Source organism: Temnothorax longispinosus, chromosome 2, assembly GCF_030848805.1.
Source record: "Temnothorax longispinosus isolate EJ_2023e chromosome 2, Tlon_JGU_v1, whole genome shotgun sequence".
Classification (NCBI taxonomy): Eukaryota; Metazoa; Arthropoda; class Insecta; order Hymenoptera; family Formicidae; genus Temnothorax; species Temnothorax longispinosus.
In genome coordinates, this window is record NC_092359.1 from 16808679 (window position 1) to 16823156 (window position 14478).

General features: G+C 33.8%; 1 protein-coding gene across 1 annotated transcript; it reads right to left on the bottom strand.

Moving 5' to 3' along the window:
- Window positions 1-8961: 8961 nt before the first annotated feature.
- Window positions 8962-13199, bottom strand: LOC139809160 (kelch-like protein 5). The gene is given in 11 exon segments (XM_071771872.1): window positions 8962-9117; window positions 9210-9381; window positions 9450-9662; window positions 9838-10000; window positions 10100-10324; window positions 10428-10617; window positions 10688-10783; window positions 10991-11304; window positions 11454-11615; window positions 13146-13179; window positions 13182-13199. Coding segments are annotated over 11 exon segments (1659 nt in total). The 3' UTR covers window positions 8962-9045.
- Window positions 13200-14478: the final 1279 nt, after the last annotated feature.

Here is a 14478-nt window from a genome sequence, read left to right on the forward strand (position 1 = left end):
ATATTTTAACAACTGTTCCTTCTGTGTATGGTTGGTCTTGCCGCTTATGAGTCACTTGCTCGTATATTTAATGTAAAACATTACCATATTTTCTTATATTGAAAAGCGCACTTGTTCATATGTGTCACGGCGTTAAACCCCGCTATAATGTTTCCTCATTTTTAGACTATCACACAATAAGGATGTGAATGAGGAAAACATGGATAATTCAGATAAAGACAGACAATTAGAAGAGAATCTGTTAGTACTTAATTCCTCAACACCATCATCATCTTCAGCCACTCCATGTTCATCCATGTTGTCAAATGAAGAATTTTCAACACAAAATCGTAGGGAGCGTCATCGACATTCTACGAGCATTTACAAGAATGGACGTTCACGTAGTGCCGAAAGGTCAGAAATCATCGATCAAAGTTTAACAAAGATGATTGCTACGACTCAACTTCCTCTATCATTCGTCTCATGTTCTGGTTTTATTAATTTTATGTCTGTTATTGAGCCAAATTATAAAATTTGCAAAGAAAGTACTTAAAAAAAAAGATTAAATAATTTGTATACTGAAGTTAAGGACAAAATTCGTAAAGAATTGAGGGTTGTATCTACTGTGGCGTGCACTTCTGACTGCTGGACATCATTAGCACAACACTCATACCTTACTATGACAGTACATTTAATAAATGATAAGTGGAAATCTAAATCGTATACCCTTTCGACCCCCAGCTGATGATAGAGCGACACACAGCAACGAACCTTTCCGAGACTATGAGCAAAATTTTTACAAAATGGGAAATTTCTGAAAAAGTATCAGCGGTAGTGACTGACAATGCGGCTAATGTTGTGAATGCAGTGCGTGATATGATTGAAATTCAAGAGCAAGACGGTCTTACTTGTGCAGCTCATACTTTACAGCTTGTCGTAAATGAAGCTCTAGCATATCCAGAAATACAAGAGATTTGTCAGAAGGCTGGAAAAGTAGTGGGACATTTTCGCCATTCAACCGTAGCTACCACAACTTTGCAATCAAAGCAAGCACAACTAAATATAAAACCATCAAAATTAATTCAGAGTGTAAAAACAAGATGAAATTCCACATTTGAGATGCTAGAAAAACTTATTGCAAACCGTTTGCCCATATCAAATGTTTTAGTTGATCGGAATGTGACTACTTTTTCTATAGCTAAAAAACTTGAAATAACGGAGGAACAATGGACGAAGATGGAAGAATTAGTAAATCTGTTGAGACCATTACAAATGGCCACAACTGTTTTTTGTGGAGACAACTACTCTCCTGCTTCTATAGTGCGTCCATTACTTTGGAAAATGATTCATCATCATATGCAATTAGTTTCTGAAGATTCGGATCTAGCAGCTACGTTTAAAAAATTTGTCTCCGCAGAATTGCAGAACCGCTTTAAGCTCGCAGAATGGAACAATTTCTCCAACGTAAGCGCACGCCTTACTGCCTCATTCTTGGATCCTCGATCCAAAAATTTAGAAGACGAATTAGCTGAGACAAGGCAAAAAGTAAAAGAACATGTCCGCAGTCTCTTGGATACAGTATCAATAAACACAATACCTAATGCAAAAGATGGCCTAGGAAAAACTGTACACAAAACTGCTTTAGAGTTTTTATTTATCAGCCAATGCATTGTGTTAATGATGTGGAATCTCAACTTCAAGCTTATCTTACGGAGCCACAACTGCGATTTGATTTAGATTATTTAGAGTGGTGGAAAACACGAGCCGATAAATTTCCAGTATTGGCCATTATAGCTAGAAAATATTTAAGTATTCCTGCGACATCGGCGAGTGCGGAGCGTACTTTTTCTACAGCTGGAAATATTGTTACCCCAAAACGGAATTGTTTGTCTCCTGAAAATGTAAACATGCTTGTATTTCTTTACCAGAACAAAACTGTGTATACATGAAAGAATTATATATGATTCTATCAAAATTAGATTAAGAACCTCTTTCTTTTTTATATAGTTGCGTTAACATTTGTTATCTTATTATTCATTAGTAATAATTAGATGTATTATTCATTAAGAATCTTTTTTATTTAAATACTGGACGATGAAAGATGTGTTGCGTTTGTTATATTGGAATATATTAGAAATATCTAGTGTGTATAGGCAGTTTATTGTAAATCACAATTTGTGATTGTTTTTTTTTCTTTTTTTTTATTTCTTATTTTTTTAAAACCTCAAAACAAAAAATTTCATAGTTTAGGCTAATGGGTATCATTTTCCAGTGTCTAATGTATGTACTTGATTTTTTTCAAGCCTATTGGAGCCTCCATTTCGCCGTAACCAACGTTCAAAGTCGTGTGGGGTATACAACACCCCGTGTGCAGATAACGTTCGATCGCGGACGTGTGCCAGTTAAGGGTTAAAATTTAAACATTAGTACTAAGATTTTTGATTGTATAAAAAACAATAAACATAATTTAGGGAGGAATGTGACAGGAGTAAAAAAGCAGCGCCAAGTTTTTTTACAAGAAAAATTTATTTATTTTGTTTTAATTAAATATTTTTATTTTGTACTGTTACTTCTTTAATTCTTTGTAATTAAAATAATTATTTGTAATATTAAAAATTTGTTAAAGAGAATTAAAAAGCTATTATCACTTGGGTTTAGAATAGGAAGACCCTTGAATAGGAATACAAAGATACCACTTGGGTTTTATTTCTTTAAAGTAGTTGCATAACAATTATCTTTCAAAGCAATATACATATTCTCTTTACAATTGGCGCAATTTAATTTAAAGATTTCACATCTTTTTTTGAAATACATGTCACTTGAGTTAAGTTAGGTAATATAATTTTGTGGAAAATAGAATCACCATATGCTACTTACATTTATTTTTTATTTTTTTTTATTTTTATTTTTTTATTTTTTTATTTTTTATTTTATTCAAAAGCGCAGATTACTTATTCTCTTATCTCTATTAAATTGAATACATGTGCGTAATCGGCGAGTCGAATCCATCTTAATAGCCCTGCCGCTTCGTTCATTGAATTTAAAAGTTAAAATTTTATTACATTTTACATCAGGTTTACATTTTACAGGCATTACATTTAATTTCGCAAGACGGAGCCTGCGTCTCCGTTCGTCCATAGCTATCGTCTCCCATGCTTCAGACACCGTTGAAGCCGACCGGAGAGACCGATTGTCCAACATGCCAAAAATTATGTTGGATATTTCAACAGGCAGCTGTTTGATGATGTCCAATCTCTTTTGTATGAATACATCAAAATAGGAAACAATTCTCCTAAAGGCTTCCATTGCTCCCGATTTGTGACCTGTAGCCTTCGAAAGTCTAAAGGATAATGATAGCTTCGCAGTCGATGCTGCTTATACTCCTTTCCCTCTCCCCTTATTGGTCGAGAGAAATTTCAAATCAAATGACGTCACGTGGCTACCCCGAAGATGGCGCGTTCTAATTGGTCGCCCTCCCTCCATCCCACTCCCCCCACTCCTCCACCCCCTCCCCCCCGCCATGACGGAAAAATCATTTTCTCTCCGGCACTCGTACCGATCATACATCACGAGCAATGGAAGCCTTTAGGAGAATTGTTGAATATTTTGATATAGATATTCATACAAAAGAGATTCGATATCATCAAACAGCTGCCTTTTGAAATATTTTGAAATATCCAGCATGATTTTTGACATGTTCGATGTGACCGATCTCTGCGGTCGGTTTCGAAGATTTCTGAAAGATGAGAAACGATATGTATGGATGAGCGGAAATGCAGACTCCGGGTTACGAAACCAAATGTAAAACAATCTGTAAAATATCGTCAACCTATAAAATACACTAGAATTTTGACGTTCAAAATAAATGAACGAAACGGCAGGCTATTAAGGTAGACCTAGATCGTTGTCGCGATTACTCACACATATGTCTATTTCAAACATAAGGGAAGCAAAAAATTAAAAGCATACGGTCGAAGAAATTTTCGCTTTTGAATATTGTGATAGAGAATAATTGTAAATAGCTTATATTCACGATATAATTAAATGTTTTAAACGTCACATGTACGGTAATCCCTGGTCTAACATATGTTCTTTTAATGCGTCATCACGCGCGGATAGCAATAACGCTGTAATGTTAATGAATATTTTAAGAATGAAAGACTTGTTGAGAGACTTTCGCTTATAAAATAAAAATCAATTATTTAAAATAAATTAACATTTTGTATATTTGCACACATGACATATTATAACTCTTCTTTTTCCCTTTCTCCCTCTTTATTTCTCTCTCTTTCCCATCTTTTAAATTGTAACATTGAATGTGTACAAATATTCTTACTATGAAGTTAATATGCTATTACAATACTATAACGCCAAGTAGACGTTTCAATATTAGTACAGATTTGTAAAACTAATTTTATTAATACTTTTGATTGAGTAAGATTTCGAGATTTCAGAATTAATTGTACAGAATTATCTTTTTAAAAAAGTTAAAAAAAAGCGCCACGTATATCTATGTATATGTTGTTAAACAACACACAAGTGGTAGTAGCTTTAATTTTTCTTAACAAATAAATTGTTATATCACAAAGTTGTGTTACCTTATTCAACCTAAGTAACATGTATTTTTCAAAAAAATGCATAAAATCTTTAAATCGCGCCAATTACAAAGAGAATAATTGTATATTTTGAATAATTGTGTATTTTACAAAAAAATAATCCTGCGGAGGCTAAAAATTAAAAATTAATTTTAAATTTTTGGTCTTTGTAAAATTATTTTTAGAATTAATTTTAAATTTAATTCAATTTTTAACCACCCTTTTAAGTCATCAAATATGGGATTATAATGTCCATATATTCTTAGCTACATATTATGTAATTTATTACGTATAAGTTTAATTATATCCAATTTTAAGAAATAAAGTTTAACTTCGCAATTTTATTTTTTGTTAAATATCATTTAATTTGTGGCATTATAATTTTCAAAATATTTTCAAGTTATTATGTTTAGTTTCTACCTACCCGTATTTCTATTCGTATATTTTCCTGCTTGCCCGTATTTTTATTTCTGCGTACCTATTCGCGTATTCCTACCTACCTGTATTCTTATTTACTTATACAAATGTGAAGTAAAACCATGGATATACAATGGATACTTAATCGTGTCCCTAATTGTGTGTTGGTTAAATCTATCGGGATCATTTAACCGCAATTATGCAAAATATGGGAAATGTCGAGCAATAATTTGAAAGATACAAACGCTCGCAATAATTAGCTTTCAATCGTAATGTGATAATTGCATACTATGTCTCAGAAGTATGCACCTACCTTATATACATTTCATTTTGGTCAATGTAGTAGACCTTATCTTATATGATGCGTAATAGCGTAATTCTTACAGTTCTTTTTTGCCAGATTAGACCTACTTATTTCGTTGTCTCTGGTCAATCCACTCTGGCTGTATACCAGCCAAAGAATGAGAGAAGGAAACAAACTCCTCCTTCGAGATGTCGGCTGATTAACAGCGCCGGCAGGTGATTATAATGGTCGATTACGAATCGTTACAATCGTGAACACGAGCGCGTTAATCATATAAAAAAATAATCACGTTTGTTAATAGAGTATTAATTAAATTTAAATATAACTTAATTTTAATTTCTCAGCGACACGCGTAATTAACTTTTTTGATCAAGAAATATATTAAAGCGATAGGTAGAAAGCAAAAAAGAATTATATCATCAAAGAATGTAAAGATTTTATGTTAACCGTGTTCTAATCAAAATCGTCAAGATTATATCTCCATCGCGAATATCTGAATTTGAATACTATGTAGAGTGTAGAAACACGAAACAACCAAAATTTAAATATTACTCGATAAATCGGTCAATAAATTAACGAATAAGGAAATAATTTTTAGTACAATCCGAGTCGCCAACCACGAATTGCGAACCGCGAACCGAACCGCGAACATTAATTTGATCTCTGACTATATATCTGATTGATTTCAAATATTAAGTGAAATATTCAGAATAAATAACGTGAGATCCTAGAGGGACGACAATTTCCTAAGCAATATATTCACGCAATAAGTATAATTGTATTCAATACAATAAGTATCGTTTCATTGTAAAATGTTATTAAAATTATGTTTAATATGAAATAGATTATATTATGCATTTTCATGTAATTGATATAAAAATTATCAACTCTTTTAGGCATTCCTACATAAAAAATGATTCTGTTCCGCGACAAATATTCACTGGATCTCACGTCATTTTATTTTGTTTTATTTATTGATAAAAAGCCAAGTTACTGGATATAGATAAACTATAAGAGATTAGAATAAAATCGGCGTGTTATATGTATATAATATAATTACGCGAGAGCATTCTCCCATAAGCACAATAAAGCAATAAATAATAAAACTCTATAGGATGAATTATTCAGCCTAGTCTCATTTAGTCTATCCATTTTGGAGCAACGGATCTGATGTGACAAGTCATATTTATCAGCATCACTATACGGGAATAATATATAAATACATAATTTAATGTTCACAGATTTGTTACCCCATTATATAAAAAAAAATTCGTCACTCACCGACCGATGCGCAACGGGCGGAGTTATCAGCCACGTATAGCCACGATGATTCTGTAACACAAAAATGAAAGATTCAAATTAAAGAGACGCTCAAAATGATCAACGTTTCAAAAAATAATTTTTACGAGCGTCTAATTCGCCTTTCAATTAGATTTACTAATATAATTATATATCTATTTTTCGGGAAAAATGTTTACGAGAATAAACTTTTATGAAATTTTACATGGTTTCTCTTTCTCAAATTATTTCTAACTTATCTGAGATAAAACCCGAATGTAAATGGGAAAAAACTATTAATTTTAAGATGAAAAATAATACTCACTCCAAGGTTGCTCCACCGAAGCCCGATGCCTCTGCCAGGCCTCCCCCTCCTCTCAGAACGTCTGGGTTGTCAGGCCTCCTCCTCGCCTCCCGTCGCACCGGTACAAGACACGCACAGAACCTTATGACCACTGTCTAATATTCTACGATCGACAGCGAAGTAACTGTAATAATACAATCGTGACACTTTATTAGACACTCCCGAGATGAAACGATCGACGTGCGTACTACGGCGCGGGCGCACTTCCACACCGAGCTGCTCTCTCCGTTGAACGCAGACAATTTCATACCGACGCCGCGCGGATACCTACAACGCGAGTCGAATCAACGGTCAAATTGAAACGAGCAAAACATTTGAACGAGTCAGGCTTGCGATACAGCTCGAGCGCGTAAAATTCCGCGAGATGCGAATGCAATTAAACGGTCGACACATATGTATATCATGCATCACTACGCTTCGTTATTCTAAATTACTCGAATCGCGTACTCTGTTGTTCACATTAAATTCCACGATGATCTGACGATTCGCGATTATACGCTGCGTTCTCGAAACACGAAAGCGGCAGCCAAATTATAGTCGCAAATCAATGATATACCGGAACACGAGTTCGAGTATCCTTTGAGACAATCGTCATAAATCGCGACGAAACGTTAGTACAGCACTCCGATCGTCTTCTCACTCTCCTCTGTGTATGATAATAGTCCATTCATCAAAATATAAAAGAAACGGAATATTCGACGTACATTAATTCTGTATTTACCTCTCACTCTGATTCCTGTTTTCCTGTAAATCGCACGAGGCGCGTGGCGCGTGCCGTCCATCAACGACCAGCGCTTCGGCCATGTTCGTGAATCGCCGCGAACGACCCCCATATTCTGTAAGCACCGACAAATATCGGTTCGATAAGCGTCGTTGCGCAGCTTTTATACGATATGAAAAACCTGCGCAACGACGCTTATCGAACCGATAGTTGTCGGTAAGCGTGTACAGAATCAGCGCTTCTCGGCTTCGGCCACGTTCGTGAGTCGCCGCGGCGCCGCCGCGAACGACGAAAATCAAACGGTCGCACAAGCCCTAAACAAAATAATCAGACGGTGACGGTTAAGGTGATTGGGCCATCAGAGCATGTCAAAGAAAAAAATCCGAATTAAAAATATGTTATAAAGAAAAGCTAAATACGATTAAATTTGCAATTTTGAGAAGATCTGTGACATCTAGTTTTGGCATTTTTAACATAGGTTTTATGGGAAATTGTATCGAAAACATACATTTTTCGAGAATTTCACTCACTGTCTGTAAAGAAACAAGTTCAAAAAATAACATTATTTGATTCTTCTAGCACTTGTTAAGTGTATAAGACAAAACGACGTTGACGTGTAATAAGGCCAAAAATTCAATCAAAAGTTGATGAATATGTCGCGTTTCTTGTCGGCCTTTCGATCAGCTGTACGCGACGTGAACATGTAGCAACGCCGCGCCGTGTAGTGTTTTCTTTCCACAGCACTATTCTTTTGCAAGCAAATATCTCATTATCGAAATTGTTTGTTACCTTCTATTATATTTCAACGTAAACACAATGCATAACCTCACGCGAACACATGGCACTGACATGATAGCTGATGCCTACAGCGAAGAGATGCAACGTCGCGACATTTCTCTTGTACGAATGTCAACTGAAGTCAAATCTTGAACTGTTTACATTTATCTGTAGATAAATTGATACATAATCGAATAAAAAGTTACATTATAAAACCTTCAGCTTTATCAAAATATATTATTTTTGCTGATTTTTTGCTCGCTGAAAATAAGCGTCGAGCGTCAACGTGAAATGGCACCTTTCAAAGCACAGTTTTGCATATATTTGAAGCAATTTTTTGCTGCTTTGTGTACTTTTCCTTATTAAGTTCAAACACGTGGCTTTGTATATCTGTAAAGGATCTTTTTTGGCCCTTTTTTCCTTTCCTTAAAAGGGTTCAACTCAGTAAAGAATTTCTTAAATATCTCTTTTAGAATTCTTTAATGCTTTAATCAATCATTATTTACTAAAAAAATAGAGTTCTACAAAAAATTATGTATTTAAGGATTAATTTTAAGGATAAATTTGCATAATTAGCAAGTCCAATTACTAATCGTTTAGTAAAAATAATCTACATGTCATTGGTTAAATTTTTTACAACAGCAACACAGAGTCCCGCACGGCCAGTCTTAAGAGAAGCAACCTATAAACATAAAAAAGGTTTAAGTTTACAAAATATATTTACAATTATTTCTATTTACCATATTCAATTACAGGAATAGTTTATACACTCACAGGTTCCCATTCGTTGAGATGTGGATCGTAGGCTTCCACTAGTGTGAGAAATTGTTGGCCGTCGTATCCTCCCACGGCCATAAGTCGGTCACCTAATACGCACACACCAACTTCACTCCGGGGCACACTCATTGGCGCAACCATAGTCCACGTATCGGTTTTAGGATCATATCTATATTGTTACATCGCATTATATATAACTTGAAAGTTTTAACATATAATGTAACAGCGGCTTTATACCTTTCTACACAGTCGAATCTGCTAACATTGGGATTGCTAGCTGAAGTGTCGGTACCACCGAGTGCATAAAGACAACCATTCACTACTCCTACGCCTACACTGCCTCGTCTCTTCGACATAGGTGCGCACGGTGTCCATTTATTCGTGTGCGGATCGTAACATTCTACTGTATTTAAGCAGGAACTAATATCTCTTCCTCCTACAGCGTACAATCTAAAACATCATAAAAAATTTAATATCAAATTTTATTTTAAAAAATTTAATATTTAATCAGATTTAAAGTTAATAAAATAATATTTATATACGAAGGCACGTACTAAAAAGAAAATTAAAATGATTGAAAACAAATATGACATATAAATTTAATAATTTATCTGTAAAGACTTACTTATCATTTAACACAGCTACACTGAATCCAGCTCTTTGTTTGGACATAGGGCATATTGAACTCCAATGACCTGTTCCCGGATCCCATCTCTCTACCGCATTAAGAAAACAATCACCGTCGTAACCACCAACAGCATATAAAAATCCACCTAAGACTGCCATTCCTGAGAAAGAATATTATAACGTATTTGCCAGGGTTTGATTATGAATAAATGAAATAAATTGCACATTAATTTTGCAAATTCTCATGCATTTGCACATACCTAATCCTAATCGATGAACATTCATAGGTGGTAGAGTGCTCCACGTAAGAGTGGAAAAATCAAAGCATTCTACTGTGTTCAATGTTCTTAAAGCGTCTCTACCACCCGCGAAAATCAATTTTTTATCGACTACTACTGCGGCAAAATCTAATCTTCTACTGCTCATGGTTGCTAAAGATCTCCAAGCATTATCGCGTAATGAAAATGCATCTATAGATGTTGCACCTAAAAAGTACTTTGCAAATTATTTCGCTTGCAAAAAGTAAAATAGTGCGACAATATTGGTATAATTAATATTAAATAATTCATTTTGGATATAATAAATTACCTTCATGTTGGTCCATCTCTCCGACAGCTAACAACGTACCCACAGTGGCTTTTCTGGGTTTCGTTCTGCCTGTTTGAAGCAAAGGTCTTTGCTCAGGCAGCAAATGATACTTCAATGCTTCCATTACTAATTCCTGCACCATTCTTTGGTCTTTGAACATTTCGTTACTCTCAATATTGTCAGCTATAAACTGTTTTGATTTATTAGTGCTAATGCACAAGTTCTGTCGAGTGAAAAAATTGAGCTGTCGATAAACTTACCGCGGGTGATAGCAATGGTAATTTGACTAAACCTAATAATTTACTGGCATCTTTGCTCCTGTTTTCTGGATCGTGTTCCAGCCAAGTCACTAGAGCCTGAAACAATAATGATAACGATTCTATTTATTCTGTATCTCAGCTTAGATATTTTAATTGCATTTGTATGAAATATTTGCTCAAACAGTTATAGAAATACATATTTGTATATTTATGATCAATAGTATAAAAAACCTATAGCCACGATAACATTTCTTTCTTAATATTTCATATAAATTGGTTCGCTCAATAAACCAGTTGTCTTACATGAAAGATAGTTTCTTCCGAGGAAACATTAAGATCCTCAGATTCAAGTAACTTCGCAACTTCATTGGCAGATAGCAGTAAGAATTCTTGATTTTTTGTAACGTCCATGAAATGTTTGGTAGTGTATGCATGTGCGTATTCAACCAATTCCGAACAACCCTGCGTATCAGCGAACATCCGTATGCCCAGACAGTTGCTTGGGTGAAGTTGTTTGACGAGAAACTGACAGCACGCTTTAATAACTGGATTCAATTGTAACAAACATGCTGTTGCAAGTAGAGTCTCTACGCTATCTTCCTGCAATTCTATGCAACCTGCAAGTATACAAAAACATTAAGAATTGATAAGAAATCCAAAATTAACAAGAACGGCTTAAAAAATATATCTGCAAATGCCTTTATCGTAACGTTAATATTCATGAAATGTTTTCTTACATGAAACATATCTTCTCAAGCAGAATTACCTGTATAACAATAAAGAACCAAAGCCCATAAAGCATCTCCATCAACATCCATTAATTCTATTTCATTTTGTGCTGACTCTCGCAGAGGGTTTGTGAACATGGCAGCAAAATATTCTGAGCCAGCACTGAGTACTAATCGATGAGCTGGGACACGCTTATTTCCTAAGAAAAGCACAGAACAGAGAAATAAAATATGAGAAATGGGATGTCACACAAGTTCATCGAGTGCGAAGAATATCTTGAATATGTTGTGTACAAAATATACTCTCTCTTCAATTTTTACTGGTTAAAAACTTGGAATAACAACTTTTAATAATAAAAAAAATTTCTTTTTAAATTCTGATATTATATATAAACGATGTGGAAATTTGCACATAGCAAAGTCACAATTTTGAAGTGAGAGAGTAGGAAATTAGCAAATTGAATCCACAACGTATTGCTATGCGCTCAAAGCTCCTGTATGAGGAATCTCTTGTATTTTATTAGATGCATAATTTTTAGTTTGGCTTCCTCATAGAGGAAGCTTTTCGCGCGTAGCAATACATTGTGGATTCAATTTGCTAATTTCCTACTCTCTCACTTCAAAATTGTGACTTTGCTATGTGCAAATTTCCAAATCGCACATCTCAATTTGATGAGGAAGCCAAGTGCAAATTTCTAATTTGCACAATCTTTTTTCAAATTTTTTCATAAAATTTACAGGTTGCATCTTCTTCTTGCTTCTTTCCTGAAAGTCTATCTGCCTCTATCCTTGCTTAACTTTCTTTAATTATACATTTTTGTTTATACTAATTTATTGATTTAAAAGATTGCATTCAGATTAGACTTTGCTAAATATTTTGCTAGTTTCAGAGAAAAGTAAAAAATATCGGAGACCAATCAAATCCTAAAGAATTATATATAAAATAAAAATATAGAAAAGACTGAAGAATATAATAAAATTAAAAATAGACCGATATCTTAAAATTTGCAGAAGTTAGAGCTATTATAGACATTTTTCTAAAAATTAGAGACTTTTGATCGCGTATAAAGCTGGGTCTAATCAACCAAATCTTAAAGAATTATATATGAAATAGGGGTAGAAAAGACTGAAGAATATAATAAAATTTTAAAAGTTACATTTCTGCAAAAATTCTAAATTTTATTTAAAATATTAAAAAAAAAAAACCGCTTTACCGATCATCGCCAAATTCAATCCCAACCTTCCTTACATGATACACTATATCGATTTAAAAAAATGCATCCCGATATCTAAAAAATTATGGAAATTAGAGCATTAACGGACAATACATACGAACATTATCTAAAATTACGATTTTTTGACGTTTTCGAACATAAGCAACACATTGGCATCGAAAACTCAAAAAACAATTTTTACTTCAGTCTTTTCTACTTCTATTTCATATATAATTCTTTTAAATTCGGTTGATTAGACTTAGCTTTATAATGCGATCAAGGGTTATATACGAAATTTATGAAAACAAAAAAGCTTCCTCTATGAGGAAGCAAAATATACATAAAATTATATATGAAAATATGCATATTCTATGTAAACACGTTTTTATTAATTAAAACATTTGATTAACCATTATCATCTGAATCACTATAAGTCCAATTGACAATTGACACATAAGTGCGTGGTTATCAAAACAAAAAGCATCCCGGAGCCCGGTAAAGAACGAGTACACTCACCCGCGATCAGCGTGATGTCTATCAATTGTTGCTTGTGCGCAGATAACTCTCCATAATTCGGAGGCTACTTTCCGGAGTGTATAAAGTTAGCCCCCCTTTTTTTGAAATTCATATTTTTGAAAGTTGTTCCAGGTTGTTCTGACTTTGTACTACATTGTTCCAAAATGATATTCCTTAATTCTCAACAGTTTTTTAATAAAATAAAAAAAACAATTTTTTTGGCTGGCCCCTCTTTTTTCAAAAATCGAAATTTTTTTATCGCTACAGATTGTTCTAGTTGTCCCAAACATTGTTCCAAAGTATTAGTTCGATTGGTTAAAAATTTTAAGAGATATTGAAAAAAGAAAAAATTTTAAAATAACAGTTTTTGGCCATTTATTCGTAAACAAAATGACTTACAAAACTGTCGATCTAGAACATATTTCTAACCGCGTAGAACAACTCAGAACAAAATTTTTAAGACTAGAACAAGAACCTAAAGGGTACTTTACTCTTCATCGGAAATATTATTTTTCAATTTTTTTTGTTAAAAATCTTGTTCCAGGCTTCCCGCTTTAAAACTATCGTGTTCTCCACTGGAACAACTCAAAACAAAATTTTTAAGATTAGAACAAGAACCTAAAGGGTACTTTACTCTTCATCGGAAATATTATTTTTTAATTTTCTTCGTTAAAAATCTTGTTCCAGGCTTCCCGCTTTAAAACTATCGTGTTCTCAACTGGAACAACTCAGAACAAAATTTCTAAGACCAGAACAAAAACCTAAAGGGTACTTTACTCTTCATCGAAAATATTATTTTTCAATTTTTTTTGTTAAAAATCTTGTTCCAGGCTTCCCGCTTTAAAACTATCGTGTTCTCCACTGGAACAACTCAGAACAAAATTTTTAAGACTAGAACAAGAACCTAAAGGGTACTTTACTCTTCATCGGAAATATTATTTTTTAATTTTCTTTGTTAAAAATTTTGTTCCAGGCTTCCCGCTTTAAAACTATCGTGTTCTCCACTGGAACAACTCAGAACAAAATTTCTAAGACCAGAACAAGAACCTAAAGGGTACTTTACTCTTCATCGGAAATATTATTTTTCAATTTTCTTCGTTAAAAATCTTGTTCCAGGCTTCCCGCTTTAAAACTATTGTGTTCTCCACTGGAACAACTCAGAACAAAATTTTTAAGACTAGAACAAGAACCTAAAGGGTACTTTACTCTTTATCAAAAATATTATTTTTCAATTTTCTTTGTTAAAAATCTTGTTCCAGGCTTCCCGCTTTAAAACTATCGTGTTCTCCACTGGAACAACTCAGAACAAAATTTCTAAGACCAGAACAAGAAC